General features: G+C 35.2%; 2 protein-coding genes across 2 annotated transcripts; one reads left to right on the top strand and one right to left on the bottom strand.

The window, feature by feature from the left end:
- Positions 1 to 1,018: 1,018 nt before the first annotated feature.
- On the top strand, positions 1,019 to 1,951 carry LOC306653404 (olfactory receptor 4K14-like; the record flags this gene model as incomplete). The annotated part of the gene is made up of 1 exon (XM_079126410.1): positions 1,019 to 1,951. The coding sequence occupies one exon, from the start codon at positions 1,019 to 1,021 to the stop codon at positions 1,949 to 1,951; it is 933 nt and encodes a 310-aa protein (XP_078982536.1).
- Positions 1,952 to 22,462: 20,511 nt separating this feature from the next.
- On the bottom strand, positions 22,463 to 23,428 carry LOC306653370 (olfactory receptor 4K15-like; the record flags this gene model as incomplete). The annotated part of the gene is made up of 1 exon (XM_079126372.1): positions 22,463 to 23,428. The coding sequence occupies one exon, from the start codon at positions 23,426 to 23,428 to the stop codon at positions 22,463 to 22,465; it is 966 nt and encodes a 321-aa protein (XP_078982498.1).
- Between the last annotated feature and the right edge of the window lie 493 nt (positions 23,429 to 23,921).

Genomic DNA, 23,921 nt, shown 5'->3' with positions numbered 1-23,921 from the left:
ATTTTTAAACTAAGTTTTCATTTTGATTTTTAGGTGTGATGTTGAAAACAATTACCCATTGGACAATGATATCTACACTAATGAGCAAAACAACAATACTCAGAAAATATTCATATTCTTGATCCTCCTAACAGTTTTTGGTTCAAACTTTGAACTTCATTCCTTCCATATTTCTCATGGAAAAAGGACAACAGGGTAAAGGAAAAAAAAAGATGTCCCTACAGTTCTCACCTATGCTGAAGCCTTCCAAAATGTCCAACTACTCCTAAAGGAAACTCTGAAGTCTGAAAAGGGCAAATACATATGCTGGTATGAACCTCTTTTTTATGGTCTTCCAATACTGAATTTTTAGATTTTTGTGTTATATATTACAATTGTGTTGAGATAACTGTAATATATAATATTACAGTTATGATGCGATAAGACCTCGTTGATCATTTTCATTTGCCTGTCAGCTAACAGGCACTTCAACTTCCATATTCCCTCTCCCCCTCTCTTTCCCTTCCTTCTTTCCTTCCTTTCTTCTTTCCTTCCTTCTTTCTTAATTGAAAAAAGTTGTCCATATTTATGGTACTCAAAATGACATTTTCATACAAACACTGTGGAATATATAAACTAACATGCATTAACTCACTGTTTTATAGTAAAACATTTCAAATCTACTGCCTCAGAAACTTTGGAATATACAATCAACTATTAGTATTTCTATTAGTTACAATTACCATGGTATATAATACATCTTTTTTAACTCATTCCCCCTGTTTAACTCAAACTCTGAGTCTTTTGACCACCTTTACCCCAATTTTTGCCACCCACCCACCCCCAACCTCTGGTAAATACCATTTTACTCTGTTTCTATAAATTCCTCTTTTATAAATTCTGAATATTACTAAGATCATGCAATATTTGTCTTTCTATTCCTGACTGACTCTCCTTTATATAGTCTGCCCATCTTGATACAAATGACATGATTTTCCTTTTTTACATATAGATCCAGAAGAATCTGATACCTGGGACAATGGACATGCAGAATTATTCTGTGGTGACAGAATTTGTGTTGCTTGGGCTCTGCTCTTCACGATATCTACAAAATTTTTTCTTTATATTTTTCTCTGGAATGTATGTGGCCATTATTCTGGGTAACCTCCTCATTGTGATTACTGTAATTTCTGCCCCCAACTTGCAGTCCTCCCCCATGTACTTCTTGCTGGGGAACCTGTCTTTTGTGGACATGTGGCTGGCCTCATTTGCCACTCCCAAGATGATTAGAGATTTCCTTAGTGATAAAAAGATAATCTCCTTCGAAGGGTGTATGTTTCAAATATTTCTCTTCCACTTTGCCGGAGGGGCTGAGATGGTGCTGCTGGTTTCCATGGCCTATGACAGATACGTAGCCATATGCAAACCCTTGCACTATATGACGATGATGAGCCGGCACACTTGCATCAAGCTGGTGTTGATTTCCTGGGTCATTGGATTCCTGCATTCCATCAGTCAAATTGCCTTTACTGTAAATTTACCTTACTGTGGCCCCAATGAGGTGGACAGCTTCCACTGTGACCTTCCTCAGGTGATCAAACTTGCCTGCATGGACACCTACGTCTTGGGTATACTTATGATCTCAGACAGTGGCTTGATTTCCGTCAGCTGTTTCCTGCTGGTCATGATCTCCTACACAGCCATCCTCCTCAGTGTCCGGCAGCGTGCTGCAGGGGGCGTAGCCAAAGCTCTGTCCACTTGCTCTGCACACATCATGGTGGTCACTCTCTTCTTTGGGCCCTGCATTTTCATTTACCTCTGGCCCTTCAGTGAGTTTGCCGTGGACAAATTCCTGTCTGTATTTTACACGGTTTTCACTCCACTCTTGAACCCGTTTATCTACACACTGAGAAATAAAGAGATGAAAGCAGCCATGAAGAAACTGAGGAACCAACAAGTGACTTTTCACTGAATCCTGCTTTCCATAGCACCGAAAGGTCCCACTCATTCAGGGGATAAAGACTCAAATGATTCTGATCTTATGTTTTTATAATTGTTAACATTTCATGTAATAGATAATTCATTTAAACAAAAATTGCTTCTATGACTTTATTTTATATATATAGAAAGAAGTACATGTATGTAAAAATGTACATATATGTATGCATACATACCTTCATCTACATTTGGAATGAACTCTATGTTTAATTGTCTTTGTTAAAACCAGACTTATCTTACTAGTTCATTTTGCTTAAAATGTTGATATAGAATGAATTTTAATTTTATAATCATTATCCAATACAACATAGAGGGGGATATCCAATACACTAAAAATTTTACAGGGCCTAGATAAACTGGGATTAAATAATAAGTGCCCAGTGAATCTTTTGCCTGATTTTTAGAAACTGGAGAGGATGAAAATACCCACCAATTCAAGACTCTATTTTTAAAAGTATTTGTTTGCTTGTATGTAGTATACTTTATTCTTTTATTTAAAAAAAATGAATGTTTGCCACTGTTATGCAATTTCAGTAGTTAATTTTAACATGGGAAAATCCATATTTTATGGCAAACTATTTTATGGTATAATGACAAGCTATTATGTTATATTTAATATGCATTGATTTATTAAATTAATACATCATCACCCAAAGTAGTACTTTATATGCAATGCATGTTTTACTGAGTTGATTTTATTATTTGGTGAATCATTTAATAGGAAGTATGTGTTTGGATAACACAGATTCATCTTATACTGATTTTAAATGTCTCTGGATTCTAAACTGATAATCTTATGTTCTATAATCAGGTCTCCTTTTAAAAACATTTATTTACTTCCACATATGAGAGAGAATGTGTAGTACTTATCTTTCTGTGTCTGGTTTATTTTCCTTAATGTAATGTCCTACAGCTCCATCTAGTTTACTACAAATAGCAAAATTTCATTCTTCCTGAGGTCTAAATAATATTCCACTGTGCATATATGCCACGTTTTCTTTATCCACTTTGGGCACCTAGGTAGATTGCATAACTTAACTATTGTGAATAATTCTGCAATATAAGTGGGCAAAATCATTACCTTTGGGTAATGATATATCTAGAAGTACAATAGCTACATTATAGAATAACTCTATTTAGTTCCTTGAAGAAGTTCCATACTGTTCTCTGTAATAGCTGTGCCATTTTTTATCATCAAAATAAAATAAATACTATGTAACTATTTTGTTATGCAATAAATAAGCATTTCTGAAGTTCCTATTATAATTCGGATTTCAGGTACTGAGCTACTATTAGAGATAGAGTATTTAAGAACATAACATTCCGGACTCACAGAGCTTTCACTTTAATGACTAAAAAAGGAAGGTAGACAGTCATAAAGTTTGCTAAGATAAGAATACATAGGATATGATCTAAGAGTACTTAGGGAAACTTAACCCAGGCCTTACAGTTAGAAAAAATATTCTTTACTCCTTTATTTTTGCAAAATTTCCTAGAATTCTGTCCTGTTGATTTATATACATGCATACACACACACACACACACACACACACACACACACACACACGAGAGGGAGAGAGAGAGAGACAGAGAGCGTAAGTGTGTGTGTTTAGCATAAGAACATCCACATAGAAAGTTCCTAAATATCTGATCACATGAGGTGTTTCAGACCTCGGAGAACTATCCAGTGACTCATACTCCATTTTTAATCTCTGCTCCAATCTCCACCTTGCTTTGACCAGATCCCTGAGGGTGGACATAAATCATTGCACTGTCAGTCTATATGCATACATTCTAGGGTTTAATGAGTTGTATACCCATAGCTGTTGGATGTGTTAGTGAAACTCAAGTGCAAGAAATCATATGTTCGTTTTCTGAAAATTATGAACTCTTGTATACAACTTGTCCTTGTTAGTTCATAGGAAGTTATACATTGCAAATTAAAGGAAATTACAATATGAAGAAGTGTTTGTGAAATTCATTTCTCACTTTTAAATGAGGTAATTTGAATCATAATACAGTGGATGTTTTTTTAAAATGCAAGCAAGCCAACCTCAGTGTGGCCTACCAGTAATTCCAACCACCTGGAAGCCTGAGGCTTGCAAATTTAAGACCAACGTGGACAATTTAGTGAGATTCCATCTCAAAAATAGAATCCAAGTAATATGGCTCTGCAATTGACATTTGAGTTTAAATTGTAGAAACCAATCCAAGAAAGCTATTATTTTTACTGTAAACTGCCTCAAGTGACTCCTTATTTACCACCAGAATTACAAACTGTTGGATAATTGCTGATCTCAAACATTTGCAGCAGTAACTACTACAAAGGATTGTTTGGAAGGATTTTCTTATGGGAGAAGACTCTGTAAAGGGACCAGGTTGTATTAACTGGGATACAATAATTTAAAAAAGTCGTTACCAAAAAAAAATACATTACTGCTTATGGCTAGTGGACCTGGTCAATGAGAAATCTCTGAGAAGATAAGGGAATCTGAAATATCCCTTCTTGTCTTTAACTGCAATCATTGAAAGTTTGACTAATTCGTCTTCCAATTCTCTGTGACATATCAATGTTTTTCTTCAACATGAATATTAAAAAAAATTAAATCAAATTATTTACCTGAAGCATTTTAATGTAAGTCACTCCTACATATTAAATTCTTAAATGATACTTCCAAATTTCAGGATATCTTTTTTTTGTGTGTGATGCTGGGGATTGAACCCAGGGCCTTGTGCTTGTAAGGCAAGCATTCTACCAGCTGAGCTATATCTCCAGCTCTCAGAAATAGAATTTCTATGTAGTAGAATAAATGATTTTTTTCTTTCCTCTGGTGCTTTTTCTTCCCTACGGGGACTATAGCACTAACATGGGGTCCCATCCTCTGTGCCCTGAGTCAGCTAATAGCTTCCTGCCTCCTCCTCTTTCTCCTTCTCATCCAAAGCAGATGCCTCTTCCTCTCTATTTTCCCTCCCTGCCTATCCCACTAATCTCATCTCCAATGGGATTTGAGGTCAGGAAACAAAGTGGCAGCCTAACTTACTCAAGGGAATATTTTTGCTCATATCTAACACAGATATGGCAATCATCAGGGTACATGTTCTCTTTTCAGTGACAAGCTCAGTGTAAGCAAAACTTTGGTAATTTTCAGAAAAGCCTGGTGGATTCAGGGATGAGTTTCTTAAACTGAATTAAATGCTTATCCTGACTGGAAGGATGTGGTTGTAGTATTGACTCACCATTGCAGGCTGTTGAGAGGAAGCACGTACTTGAAAACATTGCTAAGGTTGCTGATGGTCCAACAGCCAATACCTTGGCCATGATGTCTTTGGCTCACAGACGATGTGGTCCCTGTACAGACCCTAATAGAGCTCTGAGGGCCCTATTCATTGACCTAGGGGAGAGCATCTCATCACTTGCATCTCAGAGGGAATGAAGAGATGCATAGCTTAAGCCTGTCAATTACTACAGCGTCAAGGAGCTGACACAGGAGGATGAGAAATCTGTATTGTTCTTAAACTGCTTATCAGAGGCCACTAACACTGATGGATTCAGAATCCTTGGAAGGAGGGGACTTACTGTCCATGCTTTTCATGACATAAACTGCTCCAGGTATTTAGAAGAAGATGGAGGCAGACACCTGACCCCACTGTTGACCTCAGTAGAAGAGGCCTTCAAAGTTTCATAACAGGGGTCAGGCAGGAGAGGCTGAGGAGGATAGATTAGAGAAAAATGTGCAGCTTTGGGTTATCTTAATTATCTTATTATTCATGCATTACACATGATAAATTTATTATTGTTTACTTAACATTATTATTTAGAACTTCCAAAACAATGGTGAAAACAAACATTTTATTTCATTTGTGTAATCGCACTTCTTTTTATTGTCAAATAATTCACTTTTACATCATAAATATTGTGATTATTTTATCATGATTTTGGGTAGTTAATTTTCACACTGTATTTATACTTTCTAGTTCTCTTTAATTATTCCTGAAACTTTGTGTTTCCATCTGGGACTTTTTTTTCTTCAACCTATAGAACTTCTTTTATTGTTACATGTAGTGTAACAATGAAAAGTCTTCCATAACAAATTTTCTTAAATTTTTTTCCCCAAGAATATTAGTACTTTTTCTTTACCTTAGAAGCAAATTTTGTTGTATGTAGAATTCTAGATTGATACTTTCCCCCTTCCTTTTCTTGCTTTATAGGTATCATTCTATTTACTGCTGTTTTAAATTACTTCTACTAAAAAGTTTTCAATAGTCTTACTGTTTATCCCTTGGAAATAATATGACTCCCTTCCTCCTTGGTTGCTTTATAATCATTTTCTTTGTATTTGATTTTCAGAAATATCCCAAGTATAGTTTAACTTGGATCTATTCCACTTAGGCTTCCCAGAGTTCTTGAATGTGCAAGTTGAGGTATTTTATCATTTGTGGAAACATCTCAAGCAAAAGTCCTTCAGATATTGTTTCTATTTGATGTCTCTTACAATTTATATTTGGGATTCCAATTACACATATCTTAGACCTTTGCTCAAGTTTCATTGTTGGGAGCAACAAATAAATCATTGCTTTGAACTCTCTAGCCTTGGACAGCCAGCCTGCCCCTTCTGAATCTTTCAGTCAGGGTGCTGAAAGACACACCCATTTGCAGGTGGCCGCTGTTAATGGGGCAAATTCCAAACCCGGTGTGGAATCTATGGGTTCCTTAGCTTTGAATTCAGATGCCTGCTACCCTGGGGTGGAAGAAATATGCCCCCACTCAAAAGCCTTGAGATGCCAGCCTTCTGGAGCTAGAGACTGCAACTTCAGCCATGTAGATAAACTCCAGTTTAGCTTGTTCCTGCTTGACTTTGCTTTATGTTTATCCTGAAGAAGTTTTTCTCACAATTAATCCTTTTGATGTTTTTTGGCCTATAAAATAAAGCACCTTGAGTCTCACTCTTTGTTAGAAGTCAGAACCATCCGGCGGATCAACCCACTGGGCCCCGGTTTTTAAACTATTTTTGTGTCTTTTGTCTTTATTCTTTATTATTCTTTCTGACTTTTATATTCTCAGTCCCCTGACAACCTGCCTGCAATTAACTGCTCACTTGCTGTTCCAGGACATGGGCGAGTTCTCATATTTCTATTACACTTTGGAAGTATAGATTCCAAAAAAATAGCATAGATCCTATAAACATGGTTTTCAGCTTGGTTGGGATTCATCTATTTCACTTTTGCCCTTTATTTCTGGTGATTATCCCTTGATTCCTGAGTTTAATGCTGTCATTAAGGCTGACCTTCATGGCCTTTCTGGGAATGAACTGAAAGTCAAGGCCTCTCAATCAGGGCAGGACTTATGATGTTCCTTCTGAAATGTTTGCCTATTACTTTAGTTTGTTAGCAGTTGTGTTTTACTAGGCATTTTAGGGTCTCGTCTTGTGCATTCATAGTTTAGAAGTCAATCGAGAACCTAAGATAAATTTTACATAGTTTTTCTTTTCTCCTTTTATTCCTTTCTCTCCCCTTCAGAACCCTTCTCTCCAAATATCTGCCGTTTTAACAGCTTCAAAATCTTAAGTGACTCCTTTCAGAGATTTTCACTTCCTCCTTGATGTTTTTCCTATGATTCTCTTTAGAAAATACCCTGAAGAAGAAGCCAGAGTTGATGTGGAATTCACATCATAGACTCATTTGTCAAGAATCATAGCCCTACCTCGGTGACTAGGTTTGAAATTTTGTATATACTCTGTATAAAAATTCGTAGTAATTTATGCCAACAATGTAAGCCTGATAATGGCTGTGCTCTCCTGGTGAGCTTCCTAAAGAGACTTATCTCAGTAATTCAGCACTCTTACCAGCACTTATATTATTAAAGTTTTAACTTTTTATAAAGTCAATAAATGTGAATCTATTGTTAAGTTTTGGGTTTTAAATCTCTAAAAATTTTTCTTAGACCAAAATTATGAAGTGGTTTTGTGCATTTTCAATTTTAGTATCTTTTTAAGTTAATTTTATTAAATAATCTGGGTTACATTTACATAGACTAAGATGAAATCATAATTTTTAAACATTTTTGGATATGACTTTGTTCTTTTTGTTTGAATTGAAAAAGCTTTGTTAGAATATGAAATTTTAAAAATTAAATAAGTTCATATATCATATACCAGCCACTTGATTGGTTAAATCCCTATTATAGTTCTGGCTAATTTAATTTTAAATATAAATAATGTTGCTATCAGCAACCATGGACAACTATTTACATAAAGATATATTTTCACTTTCCCATGGTATATACCTAGGAGTGATATTGCTAACTCTTTGATGAGCAATCAGACTGTTTTCCAAAGGGGCTGCTACATTATTTTTTAATTACATCAGCATTGTATGCAATGTATGCAAATTTCAATTTCCCTATATCGTCCCAAGGCTTTATTTTTTTAAATTATTTATTTATTTTAATTAAAAACCATAAATTTACATAGGGCAATATTGTTTGATTCATTCTGTTATTTTTTCCCTTCCCCCCCCACCCTTCTTTTCCCTCTATACAGTCCTTCCTTCCTCCATTCTTACCACCCTCCTTATCCTTAACCCTAAACCTAACCCTAACCCTAATGCTAACCCCTCATACCCCCGCCTTATATGTCCTCATCTGCTTATCAGCGAGATCATTTGTCCTTTAGTTTTTTGAGATTGGCTTATCTCACTTAGCATGATTTCCTCCAATTTCATCCATTTGCCTGCAAATGCCATAATTTTATCATTCTTCATGGCAGAGTAATATTCCATTGTATATATATGCCACAGTTTCTTTATCCATTCATCAACTGAAGGGCATCTAGGTTGGTTCCACAATCTGGCTATACTGAACTGAGCAGCTATGAACATTGATGTGGCTGTAACTCTGTAGTATGCTGATTTTAAGTCCTTTGGGTATAGGCCAAGGAGTGGGATAGCTGGGTCAAATGGTGGTTCCATTCCAAGCTTTCTGAGGAATCTCCATACTGCTTTCCAGAGTGGCTGCGCTAATTTGCAACCACACCAGGAACGTATGAGTGTACCTTTTTCCCCACATCCTCACCAACACCTATTGTTCCTTGTGTTCTTGATATTCGCCATTCTAATTGGGGTGAGATGAAATCTTAGGGTAGTTTTGATTTGCATTTCTCTTATTACTAGAGATGTTGAACATTTTTTCATATATCTGTTGATTGCTTGTACATCTTCTTCTGTGAAGTGTCTGTTCATTTCCTTAGCCCATTTGTCGATTGGATTATTTGTATTCTTGGTGTAGAGTTTTTTTGAGTTCTTTATAGATTCTGGAAATTAGCGCTCTATCTGAAGTATGAGTGGCAAAGATATTCTCCCACTCTGTAGGCTCTCTCTTCACATTATTGATAGTTTCCTTTGCTGAGAGAAGCTTTTTAGTTTGAATCTATCCCAGTGGTTGATTCTAGCTTTTATTTCTTGTGCTATGGGAGTCCTGTTAAGGAAGTCTGATCCTAAGCCAACAAGGTGAAGGTTTGGACCTACTTTTTCTTCTATAAGATGCAGGGTCTCTGGTCTGATTCTGAGGTCCTTCATCCATTTTGAGTTGAGTTTTGTGCAGGGTGAGAGATACGGATTTAGTTTCATTCTGTTGCATATGGATTTCCAGTTTTCACAGCACCATTTGTTGAAGAGGCTATCTTTTCTCCATTGCATATTTTTGGCACCTTTGTCTAGTATGAGAAAATTGTATTTATTTGGGTTTGTGTCCATGTCCTCTATTCAGGACCATTGATCGACCTATCTATTTTGGTACCAATACCATGCCGTTTTTGTTACTATTGCTTTGTAGTAGAGTTAAAGATCTGGTATTGCGAACCCCCTGCTTCACTCTTTCTACTGAGGATTGCTTTACCAATTCTGGGTTTCTTATTCTTCCAGATGAATTTCATAATTGCTTGCTCTATTTCTGTAAGGTACATCATTGGGATTTTAATTGAAATTGCATTGAATTTGTACAGCACTTTTGGTAGTATGGCCATTTTGACAATATGAATTCTACCTATCCAAGAACATGGGAGATCTTTCCATCTTCTAAGGTGTTCTTTAATTTCTTTCTTTAGTGTTCTGTAGTTCTCATTGTAGAGGTCTTTCACCTCTTTTGTGAGATTGATTCCCAACTATTTTATTTTTTTTTTGATGCTATTGAGAATGAGGTAGCTTTGCTAATTTCTCTTTCTGAAGATTCATCACTTATGTATAAAAATGCATGGTTTTATGAGCATTGATCTTGTAACCTGCTACTTTACTGAATTCACTTATGAGTTCTAAAAGTTTTCTGGTGGAATTTCCAGGTTCCTCTAAATATATAATCATGTCAGCAGCAAACAGGGATAGTTTGAGTTCCTCTTTTCCAATTCGTATCCCTTTAATTTCTTTGGTTTGTCTGATTGCTCTGGCTAGAGTCTCAAGAACGATGTTGAATAGAAGTGGTAAAAGAGGGCATCCCTGCCTTGTTCCAGTTTTTAGGAGGAATGTTTTCAGTTTTTCACCATTTAGAATGATATTGGCCATGGGCTTAGCGTAGATGGCCTTTACAATGTTAAGAAATATTCCCACTACCCCAATTTTCTCTAGTGTTTGGAGCATGATGGGATGCTGTATTTTATCAAATGCTTTTTCTGCATCTATTGAAATAATCATGTGATTCTTAACTTTTAGTCTGTTGATATGGTGAACGACATTTATTGATTTCCTGATGTTGAACCAACCTTGCATCCCTGGGATAAAACCCACTTGATCGTGGTACACTATCTTTGTAATATAGTTTTATATGCGATTTGCTAAAATTTTGTTGAGAAATTTTGCATCGATGTTCATTAAGGATATTGGTCTGAAATTTTCTTTCCTCGATGTGTCTCTGTCTGGTTTAGGTATCAGGGTAATATTGGCTTCATAGAATGAGTTTGGGAGGGTTCCCTCCTCTTCTATTTTATGGAATACTTTGAGAAGTATTGGAATGAGCTCTTCTTTAAAGGTTTTGTAGAACTTGGCTGAGAACCCATCTGGTCCCGGACTTTTATTTGTTGGTAGGCTTTTGATGACCTCTTCTATTTCATTACTTGAAATTGGTCTATTTAAATTGTGTATGTCCTCCTTGTTCAGTTTAGGCAATTCATATGTCTCTAGAAACTTGTTGATGTCTTCGAGGTTTTCTGTTTTGTTGGAGTATAGATTTTTAAAATAGCTTCTAATTACGTTTTGTATTTTACTCGTGTCTGTTGTGATATTTCCTTGTTCATTCCGAATTTTAGTAATTTGAGTTTTCTCCCTCTTTGTTAGTTTGGCTAAGGGTTTATCAATTTTGTTTATTTTCTCAAAGAGCCAACTATTTATTTTGTTAATTTTTCCGATTGTTTCTTTTGTTTCAATTTCGTTGATTTCGGCTCTGAGTTTAACTATTTCCTGTCTTCTACTACTTTTGGTGTTGTCTGCTCTTCTTTTTCCAGGGCTTTGAGCTGTAGTGTTAAGTTGTTTATTTGTTGAATGTGCCCCATGAAATAAATCTTCCTCTAAGTACTGCTTTCATAGTGTCCCAGAGATTTTGATATGATGTGTCTTTGTTCTCGTTTACTTCTAAAAAATTTTTTTTATTTCTCTTCTGATGTCTTCTGTTATCCATTCATCATATAATAGCCTATTATTTAATCTCCAAGTATTGGAGAAGTTTCTGTTTTTTATTCTGTCATTTATTTCTAATTTCAATCCATTATGATCTGATAGAGTACAAGGTAGTATCTCTATCATCTTGTATTTGCTAACAGTAGCTTTGTGGCATAAGACATGATCTATTTTAGAGAAGGATCCATGTGCTGCTGAGAAGAAAGTGTATTTGTTCTTTGTTGGATGGAATATTCTATATAAGTCGGTTAAGTCTAAATTGTTAATTGTGTTATTGAGATCTATGGTTTCTTTATTCAATTTTTGTTTGGAAGATCTATCCAGCATGAGAGAGGTGTGTTAAAATCGCCTAGTATTATTGTGCTGTGGTCTATTTGATTCCTGGAATTGAGAAGGATTTGTTTGATGTACATGTATGAGCCAATGTTCGGGGCATAGATATTTATGATTGTTATGTCTTGCTGATTTATGCTTCCCTTAAGCAGTATGTAATGTCCTTCTGACTAGTTTTGGCTTCAAGTCCACATTATCTGAAATGAGGATGGATACTCCAGTTTTTTTGCTGTGTCCTTGTGCATGGTATGTTTTTTCCCATCCTTCCACCTTTAGTCTATGGGTATCTGTTTCTATGAGATGAGTCTCTTGCAGACACCAAATTGTTGGATTTTTCTTTTTAATCCATTCTGCAGTCTATGTCTTTTGATTGATGAGTTCAGGCCATTAACATTCACAGTTATTATTGTGATATGATTTGTATTCCCAGTCATTTGACTCATTTTTGTTTTTTGATATGATTTGGTTTCTTCTTTATTTGGCTATTCCTTTAGGCTAGTTCCTCCCGTTGTTGATTTGCACCATTGTTTTTCATCTCTTCCTCATGGAATATTTTGCTGAGAATGTTCTGCAATGCCGGCATTCTTTTTGTAAATTTCTTTAGCTTTTGTTTATCATGGAAGGATCTTATTTCATCGTCAAATCTGAAAGTAAGTTTTGCTGGGTATAAGATTCTTGGTTGGCATCCATTTTCTTTCCAGGCTTGGTAAATGTTGTTCCAGGCCCTTCTAGTTTTTAGGGTCTGGATTGAAAAATCTGCTGATTTTCTTATTGGTTTCCCCCTGAATGTAATTTGATTCTTTTCTCTGCGGCCTTTAAAATTCTGTCTTTATTTTGTATGTTAGGTATTTTCATTATAATGTGCCTTGGTGTGGGTCTGTTGTAATTTTGTATATTTGGAGTCCTATAAGCCTCTTGTACCTGGTTTTCCATTTCATTCTTCAGATTTGGGAAGTTTTCTGATATTATTTCATTGAATAAATTGTTCATTCCTTTGGTTTGTTTCTCTAAGCCTTCCTCAATCCCAATAATTCTTAAATTTGGCCTTTTCATGATATCCCATAATTCTTGTAGATTCTGTTCATGATTTCTTACCATTCTTTCTGTTAGGTCAACTTTGTTTTCAAGATTAAATATTTTGTCTTCAGTATCTGAGGTTCTGTATTCCAGGTGTCCTATCCTATTGGTTATGCTTTCTATAGAGTTTTTAACTTGGTTTATTGTTTCCTTCATTTCAAGGATTTCTATTTGGTTTTTTTTTCAATATCTCTAACTCTTTATTGAAATGATCTCTTGCTTCCCATATTTGCTCCTGTAGCTGTTGATTGGTGCGATCATTTAATGCCTGCCTTTGCTCTTTCATCTCCTCCTTCAATGCCTCCATTTGCTCTTTCATCTCCTCGTTTGCTTCCCTGATTGTTTTAATTATGTACATTCTGAACTCCCGTTCTGACATTTCTTCTGCTGTGCTGTCATTGGGTTTTATTAATATAGTATCTGGGTTTGTTTGCGACATTTTTTTCCCTTGTTTTCTCATGTTGGTCAGATGTCAGTGGGACTTTGTGATATTTCAGAATTCTTCTATTGGCTTATAGTGTCCCTGTAGATTTCCAGTGCATCACCTTCCTGCCTTCAGTAGCCTGAAGTCTTGGAGTAACTTGATATGCAGTGCTTCCAAGGAAAGCTGCCCCTAGCCCTCTACTGGTTCCAGGGCTTGGAGCTGTCTGTGTGTGGAAAGGCTCTCACTGGGGGGCCTGCTCCGAGAAGCTAGCCTGGAAAGGTGCTTCCCCCTGAAGGGGGCCAGGCTGCGGGCTGCTTGGGGAAGTCCCTGGCTACCCTGTCCTGGTCCCTAAGCAACCTGCGGGCATGAACTCACCGCACTGGTTCAGGGACTTGAAGCTTGGTTCTGTGCAGAAAGGCTCTCACTGGGGTCCTGCTCCGAGATGCTGGAGAATCTGGCCCTGTGGGAAGAGCCCACCACCAGAGTGCGCAGAGCTGCCTGGGGAAGACTCTAGCTGCCCTGCCCTACTCTAATAATCCACTCGAATCTGGGCCTGCCACCCTGGCAGCGCTTCACCGGGTGGGGGAGACTCACCCCGTGGCTCTATTTTAGTCCGAGTCTCTCAATGCCTCCCCTTCTTGGATCCTGGGTTCTGGAGCAACTGGAGATGCAGTCACCCTCTGGTCTGCCATCTTGGATCGCCCCGTGGAAAAAGCCTGTGGCCGGGGGGCCGGGGAGCAGGTCCTCCTGGAGAGGTCTCTGGCTGCCTTGCCCTGGTCCCAGAGGCTGCTTGCAGGCCAGAGGTCACCCCTGGCTTGGGTACTTGTGGCTGGCTCTGTGTAGAAAGGATCTCACTGGGGGGCCTGCTCCGAGATGGTGGAGAATCTGGCCCTGTGGGAGGAGCCCACCGCCAGAGTGCACACAGCTGCCTGGGGAAAACTCTAGCTGCTCTGCCCTACTCTAATAAGCCACCCGAATCTGGGCCTGCCACCCGGGCAGCACTTCACCAGGTGGGGAATACTCACCCCGTGGCTCTATTTTAGTCCGAGTCTCTCAATGCCTCCCCTTCTTGAATCTTGGGTTCTGGAGCGACTGGAGATGCAGTTACCCTCTAGTCTGCCATCTTGGATCCCAATGCTTTATTATATTATCTTATTTTAGCCATTCTGCAGGGTAAGAGGTATTGTATTATGATTTTCATTTACATATTTCTAATGATTAAATTACGTTGATCATCTATTCATATGCTTCTTAGCCTCTGGTATGTTTTCCTTGGAGTGGGAGAAATATACTTGTAAATCCTTTGACCATATTAATTGGGTTATTTGTCTTTTTATTATTGTTAATGAAAGTTTTTCTGTATCTTGATATAAGTCCTTCATCAGGTATATAATTCTCAAATTTTTTTTCAAAAATCGTGGTTATCCTGCTACTTTCTTGTTTATATCTAAGTTTTGATTTGTGATAAAATCCAATTTATCTTATTTTTGTCCTTTGTTTCTTGTTGTTACATTAAAAATATTACCTAATTCAGAACATAAAAATTGCTCTTATGTCTCCTTATATCATTATTTTTAACATAGATAATCTCAAACTTGTGTTTTTATTTGAATTTTTGACAGGTATTTGTTAGGCAAGGAATCAAATGCAAATTATAAACCATTATTTGAAGTAAAGTTATCTCCCCAGTAACTTTATGGAATATTCAACAGTTCCAAAGTGTGTCAGACTTATGAATCACTATATAATCATTTATTTTCTTATTTTGAATCTGAATTACAGAAGACATTGTCTCATATCAAACGTCATCAAGAAGAAACTGATTATTTCTTTAAGACTATTAAAGCTTGATATAATCTTTACATTTTATTAAGATAATTTATAACCAAATGACACCTTGCAGAGACATTTAAAGCACTAATTCAGGATAGAAGTACAGAATAAATAAATTGTTAAAAAAACTAAAATAGGAAAATTGAGAAATGTGGAGTACAAAAGAATAGAGTTAATGGAATCATTATAAAAATTATTAAAACAGCCTTATAAAATAATTTTCTTTTAGTGCATTATGAACAAAACAACAGGTATGTAGCAAAAAACTACTGCATCTAAACTATTAGTAAGTGTTGTCAAAGTTTTTGTTCACAATTTTTTCTTTGCTTCTGTATCTTTAAGATGGGTAATTTTCACATCATCCAGTGTAACTATGTAGAAATCACATTTTGATAAATTGATTAAATAAATTAGCCATCCTTTATTTATTTTTACTCATTACTACTAGTTAGATTTTTTTTTTTAATTTGTGATACATTCCTATAGTTAAATGTTATATTGTGGGTACTTTTTAATTTTTTTAGTTCACATAGTTATACATAATATTGGGAGTGCTTTTGACATAATTGTACATGTGTAGAATATAATTTGCTCCATTCAGTTCCCAGTACCGTTAACCCGTGCCAAAGTTGCAGAAGATAGCATATGTCTTGGTGTGAGAGAGCAAGATATTAAAGCAACTAATCTGCTTCTCATTCACTCCCTTTACCAGGAAGGGTAGTCCTTGAAATGAATAAAATAATGCAGGGGAACTATGTTAAAATCACCACTGGATTCCAGGTAAATCATCTAAAGACATTTTCTGAAAGAAATAGGCCTTATCTCTTAAATCCCTTTAGCAGAAAGTGAAGGCTAATAATAGAATACAATCAGGATCTATAAGGCATGACTCCCTGGTCAATTTCATGTAAGTTATAAACTCTTGGGAATATAAAATGGAAATAGTTCACCAAATTAAATCATTCTAGTTATGTGAGCAACCCTGTGAAATTCAATTAGAAACCATAATTTATTCTGGGTCAGAAGAGGTTTTTCGAATTTGAGAAAGAGTAGATTGTTTGACATAAAGGAAGTACCTAGGAAATAGGCCTTACTGCTTCAGAAATTTCTTTTCTGAACGTGTTCATTACCTATAGACTATGTATTATTATTAAAATTTATAACACCAAATCATGAATTTATGCAAGATTTGATAATTCAATCTTATGTTAATTGACTAAAAGACAAACAATAATTGGCATGAAGAATACAAAAATTAGAAAATATTGCACTGCATGCATCTTAGTTATTTGAATGAGAAAATTACCAATATCTTAAAAGTATATGAAAATAAAAATGTAAACACTGTTCATAGTAAAATAAACTATAGCTATTCCACATGTAGCTCACAATGTGTAGCATATAATAGAAAGTTACTAGACATACAAACAAGCAGAAAAATCAGACTCATAAACAGGAAGAAAAATAAGTCAATAAAATAGAGAAGTTAGAGATTTTGAAATTAGAAGGCATGATCTTAAAAAAAAAATTACTAATAAAAAGATTTAAAGAAAAAATTGAGTACATTAAGAGGACATAATATTCCTAAATAGTCATGTACCTAAAATCAAAGCCTCAAAATTATTATATAATGTAAGAATTTATAGAACTTCAAAGAAAAGTAGGCCAACTTGCAATTACAAGCAGAGAATATATTTGGCAACAAAAAGGTATATAAAATAGGCACAGAAAAGGCATCCTATAAATATCCCCCTTCCATTTTTGATAAAAACTCAACTACCTGAGAATTGAAAGGAACTACCTTAGAATAAAAGGAAACCACAAAAACATCTATAACTTTATACTTAGTGATAGAAGACTGAATACTTAGTCCCAGAGATCAGAAATCTGAAAAGGATATCTCTTTTTACACTTTTATTCAATATAGTACTGGAAGTGCTAGCCATTACAATCAGACAAGAAAAAGAAATAAAAGACATCTAGCTCCAGTGGCACAATCAGTAAGCGCACAGTACTTGTAAATAAAAGACATCCAGATGGGAAAAACAAACAGTAAAACTATTTATATAAATTAAATAGTAAAACTATTTTAGTTAGCATGTTTATCTATATAAAAGATCTGAAGGAACCTACAAAAGAATCTCTCAAAATATTAACTGAGTTTAGCAAGTTTTCAAGCTATTTGGATTCATATGCCAAAATATCAATTATATATACTGAATACTAGCAGCAAAAATGTCTGCATACCATATAACAATACAATAGCAATATAAATTTAAAATTTATTTTAGCAACATCATCTACAATAGCATTTATTTACATGAAATACTTAAAGATTATCTGACAAAGGAATGAAAAACTTATACACAAAAAAGTCAGAAAACATTACTGATAGAAATGAAAGAAATTACAAAGAAATGGAATTTCTGTTCTGGTATTTAAATATTAAATATTTTTTAAGATCCTCCCCAAATGAATCCATATATTAAATATAATCCCAAATAAAATCTCATCAGAAATTGGAAAACTGATTCTAATATTATTTGTAAATGTGAAGGACCTAGAATAACCACCACCATCACAAAAAGAAGACCTTTGTAAAAGTACAAAATTGGAGAAATAAACCTATCTGATTTCAAAACTTACTGTAAATATTCAGTAATCAAAATGTGAGATCAGTGAAGTCACAGAATCCAAAAATGACCAATTGAATGCCCGCCAGTGTGGGAAGGTAAAAATAGCCTTTCAAATAAATGAAGTTAAAATAATTAAGCAGGAAACAATGACAAAGAGAAAACAAGCAAAGAAATTCAAAACTCTGATTCATATCTCACAAAGTAAAAAATTTAACTCAAAATGGACATCAGACCAAATTGTAAAATGAAAAACTCTAACGCTTTTTAAAGAAAATGAAGGGGAGGATATTTGTTTCCTTGGATTGGGTGAAAAATTTCTTACTTCTGATACAAAAAGAGTGTACCTTAAAAAGCAAATTAATAAATTAGGCTAAAAATTAATTTAAAAGCTACCTTTAAAATAACATTACAAAGAGAGAAGAACAAGACAAAACCTGGGAGAAAATAATTGAAAAATATATCTGATAAAGAACTTTAATCAAAATAAAGAATTCACAGACCTTAAAAATTAGAAAGCAAATGACCACTTAAAAATGGTCAAAATACTTGAACATTCACTTCATCAAATAAGATATGTAAATATTTAAATAAGCACAGAAGAATCCCAACATCATTGGGGAAATTAAAATTATAACTGTGTGAAGTTGTTACTATACACCTCCAGAATGATTCAAATGCAAAGGATTGACCCCACACAGTGTTGAGAAGCTAATGGAGGAACAGAAACTCTCATGCACTGTTAGGGGAATACTTATAGAAATCCAATATGCTTTTCTCTAAAAGTTGAAAATAATTCACACCTGTACATTCAAACACATACACATTCTACTTAAAGGCATTTTTCGAAAAAAATAGGAAATCATATATTTGTACAAACTTGTAAACAAATGTTGATAACAACTGTATTTAAAATTTAAAAAATGAAAGCAAAATGCCTACCAATGGGTGAATGGATACGCAAAGTGTGATATATACATACAACACAGGCTAGGCAGATTAATGCCTCCCTCAGAGTTTAATCCCTGGAACCTGTGAGTATGCTTATTGAAATGTAAAAGAAATGTTGCCATTGTAATTAGGGGTATAGACCTTGATATGGGAATCAATCTAATATTACGTATCCTTACATATGAAGGACATTTCCTAGATGCAGTAAAAAGAAATATGTGGTAACTGAAGAAAGGTCATAGACATATATTGCTGTCTTGGAAGATTGAAGGAAGTGGGTCATCAAGAAAAGGAATTCAGGAGGTCTGTAGAATCTGTAAAAAGTAAGGAAACAGACTTTCCCCTAGAGACTCCAGAAAGAACACAGTCCTATGCATACCCTGGTTTTTGCCAGTAAAACATATACTGGACTTCTTACCTCAGAATTGAAAGATAATAAATTTATATTGTTTAAGATGCTAAGTTTTTAGTAATCAATGATGGCATCAAAATAAAACAATTGAATTCCACTGATCAATAAAAAGAATAAACTATTGCTATATGTAGAAACATATGTGAATCCCAAAATGATTTTGCAGATTGAAAAGGCAGACATGATTCCATCTATAAAAAATTCTACAAAATTCAAACTAAATTGACAGAAGCATAGATCATTGATCACTTGAAAAGGGGGTAGAAAGGAGGGATACTTTAGCATTACAAGGAATCTCTTGTAGTGATTTATATGTGTGGGGATGTTTTTGATACATTTATGTATCATTGTTTACTCTCTGCTTGCTTTCTGTGTCCCTCACCAAAATTCATGGTCTGTGGCCAAGTTTGTCAAATTATGGCTCCCAAGCGAAAAATCTGGCTGTTAGTCTGTTTATTTATGGTCCACAAGCTAAGAAGGATTTTTATATTTATAAGGAGATGTAAAACAAAACAGAAGGATATATAACAGAAAGTATATGGTCCTGGAAAAGTCTAATATTTATTATCTAGCCTGCTACAGAAAGTTTTCCAGTCCCTATCCTATTTGGTCAGGTATTTGGTTTAGTATGGTAAACCCAAGAAAAAAATATTTGACATGTAAAAAGTGCTCCCTGAAATTTTAACCCATTAAATCCCAATTTTTCAATTCTGTGAAAATAATAAATATTCAAATATTGTTTCAAGGTTGCCATGAGTGGTGTGGTAGTATATTTGTTGCTCACTTTAGCTTCATAGAAGTATTCCACAACTGGGATAGTGGGACCAAACGGGTTGTTGTGTGTCAGTGTGTGTGTAATGACCTACAGCAGGAACAGAAAAACACCAAAGATAAATGCTGACTGACACACCAGTTCAGGGGCTCTTTTGTCCCTTTCTATTAAACAAGAAAAATAAATTATGATGGGAAAAACAAACTAGTTTTTATGTTCCCAATGTTCTTCTCCGGATGAAAGCTTTCTCTCTAGAGAAGAACACTGGGACTGCACTGAAATTGTTCCTCCATTCTTACTCAAACTGAAAATACGGAAGCAGAACAGGGTGGTGGTAAAGAGAATCCCTCGACCCCTCGACCCCTGGGCCGTCTGAGCGCGCAGCTGGGCTTTGCCAACAAGAGCGGCAACTCTTTTGACAAGGTGTTTCATCTTTCTCTGGTTCAGTCTTTTCTAAAATAAAAACCATACAAATCTCGTGTTGACAGATTAAATAAATTAATATACATAAAATATTTAGAACAGGGCTAATAGCAGTGTCTGACACATGTTGGGTACAAGTATGAGCAATGAAGTAAGAAAAGAGCTACAAAATAAAACTTCCTGAACTCGGTGATGTTTATAATGTTAATAACGACCACTAAATTTTTTTCTCTTTTGTTTTCTGTGTTCTTAATATTTTGACTTATCTGATATCTATGCACATTGCTGAGGGTTTGTTTCTGTTTCTTCTTAATTTCTGTATCATTTGATATAGAATCTTTGTTCCAGTCGACCAATGCTCTTGCTATGAATAACTTTGCAAGTAATTTGAGTATCCTCTTAAGTCTAAATTACAATATTCTCAGGTATTTCCATGTTAAAAGTAGGAAAGAATGTATGAGAAGACTAGCAGAGAATTGTGCTTTCTGAACTGGCCAAAGTTTATTCCTTACTAGACTCTAGGACATTTAACAAGTATACATATGGGCCAACAAAAAATAAAAAAGTACAATTAAACCAATTCCTGGGTTGGTAAAACATTCTGCCACTTCTAGCTGTATAACCCCACATAATATCCTCAACCTTTCTCAAACCTTATTTTCAACTTGTTGAAAAGAAGCAGTATAAATGCCTCAAGATATTTTAAAGATTAAAAGAAATGTAAAATTCTTACTGTATTTCTTATTGTATAGTGTTGACTTATTAGTACCAGTACCACAAGGATATGTCATTTATTTTATACTAAAATTAGAACTGTATGCAAATATAATTTGGAGTTGCATACTATGGAAAAAAATATTTTAAACCTCTAAATATGCCTACATTCTCATGAATATTTGCTTTTATTTTTATTTATGTCTGGAACTTGTGACTCAGAAACAACCTTTTCTTCTTCCAACAATACAACAGGATTTACCGGATCTCTTTAGGAGTCCCTAAAGAGTGGAATCTAGAAAATAGTCAATATCAGACCAGATTGTGAAACTAGAATGCAATAGAAAAAATAAAGAAAAACTTTGGATATGATAAAAGAAGGAAAGCCTAAAATAAACTAGTAAGGAATCCTACGAACTATTAGCCTTGTAAGATCCATATAGGACATTGTCAAATCTTGGGCCTGCATGAGAAAATGAAAAGTCAAAATGATACCTGGATTAAAAACACACATAAGAAATGAAACATATTTCCACATGTCAATATGAAAAAAAATTAACTGAAATGATGCATCATGAAAATCTAGGGGAAGAGAGAAATGCTTCTATCATTCTGAAGAGAATTGGTAGAGAATTAAAACTCATCTATGAAATTTCCATAATTATTTTGTCAGTATTAGATATAAATTAACATAACCAAATACAAAATTCTGGTCAATAAATTTGTTCAGCAACTGATTTTCCATGAAGGATATTTATTTAGTAGCCACATTGTGTAAAGACTTATGAAAGTGTTGAATAAAATGATTTCTGCTGGTTAACCATGTCATTTTAACATATCTTAACACCAAACATAGAACTATCTTCATGTGCCATCAGCTACATAGGACAGTGTGAAAGGCATTATCAAGGAAAATAAAATATTATATATCATACATGTAAATAGATACATTATCTCTGTGATCCCGAGATATATGCCAATAATTAATACAAAGTTGACACCTGAGTGGCACATCTTTCAGAGAAAGAGAAGGGCTTTATTAATCATTTGAAGTGTTTACATAAACAATGAAAAGTAGGTAATAGCAAAAGAGAAAAATACACAAAATGGAAAAAAAACAATTAAATTGCTAAGGCTGATTTTATAACTTTTTTTATCATAGTTTAATTCAAGTTAATTTTTCATACCAACTTTAATATTACAGTAAATTTAGAAACATCCAGAGATAAAGCAAAAATGTGAACAGTCCTATGAGTTTACTTTGTTTCTAGGAAAAGAGCATTTCTTATCACTGCAGAAACCTGGCCAGGCTTCAGATACCGACTCTTCAGCTTGGACATGGCTGCCTTCATTTCTTTGTTCCTCAGAGTATAGATAACAGGGTTTAGGATGGGAGTAAATATGGTGTAGAACACAGCAAGCACCTTGTCAACTGAGTAGCCGCTGAAGGGCCACACATAGATGAAAATGCATGGTCCAAAAAAGAGTATGACCACAGTGATGTGAGCGGTCAGTGTGGAGCGGGCCTTGGCCATGCTAGCAGAGGAGCGGCTCCTGACTGTAATAAGAATCATGGTGTAGGACACAACCAGGAGGAGAAAGGAACTCAGAGTGAGAAAGCCACTGTCTGCAACTATGAGTAAGCTGATCACGTAAGTATCTACGCAAGCTAGCTTGGTCACTAGAGGGAGGTCACAGAAGAAACTGTCAACCTGATTAGGCCCACAAAAAGGCAAATTTACAGTAAACGCCAACTGGCTAGTGGTATGGACCAAGCCCACAGACCATGGAAGGAGGACAAGAATAATACACACTCGGCGGCTCATGATTGTCATGTAATGGAGAGGCTTGCATATGGCAACATAGCGGTCAAAAGCCATGGATACAAGGATAACCATTTCACCACCAGCAAAGAGATGAACACAGAAAATTTGAGTCAGACAGGCTTCAAAAGAAATAGTCTTGCGCTCAACCAGAAGGTCTGCAATCATTTTGGGTGTAGCAAAAGAGGCAACACACATGTCTATGAAAGAGAGGTTTGCAAGCAGAAAGTACATGGGGGTGTGAAGGCGGGAATCCGAGGTCACAGTGAGGATGATGAGAAAGTTGCCCAGCAGAATTGCTAGGTAGAGTAGTGAGAAGACGAGAAACAAGAGTGGCTGGAGCTCCTTGGAACTGGAGAGTCCCAGCAACACAAATTCAGTCACCCGAGAATGATTCATTATTATTGGAACAGCTTACATCCACTTACCTGAATAGGAAAGAAATAAAGATGGACCAGTGAAATGAACATAGATTCAACATCTTAATTTTGTCTCAGTCTTCAAGAATTCTAAATTTTTATTCAATTGTATATGTTGTGTTTGTAGGATGCTCACAGCAAATGGCACTACAGCAATCAAAATAAAATGAATAGAGATAGAGTAAAGTAACAATCTAAAACTCTTCTAGAAAAGGAGAATGGTCGTCAGGCATTTAGAACTCCAACCAATTGATTAATTTAATCACAAGAATTGAAGTAGTTAAATCAGTGAATTGACAAATGAAAATGATATCTGAAAGGTTGTTTGCCATCACAGAATCCCAACCTTTGATCTATGAAGACAAAAATCTGTCATTTTTCTTCATATCATCAAATAAGAACTCTATAAAAAATTGTGAAATTTTACCAGAGGCAAATGTAATTTCATAAATATAATATTGTTCAAGTTACAT

Source organism: Sciurus vulgaris (assembly GCF_902686455.1).
Source record: "Sciurus vulgaris genome assembly, chromosome: 2".
Lineage (NCBI taxonomy): Eukaryota > Metazoa > Chordata > Mammalia > Rodentia > Sciuridae > Sciurus > Sciurus vulgaris.
Note: the sequence above shows the minus strand (reverse complement) of the source record. Positions and strands in the feature narration are given on the sequence as shown.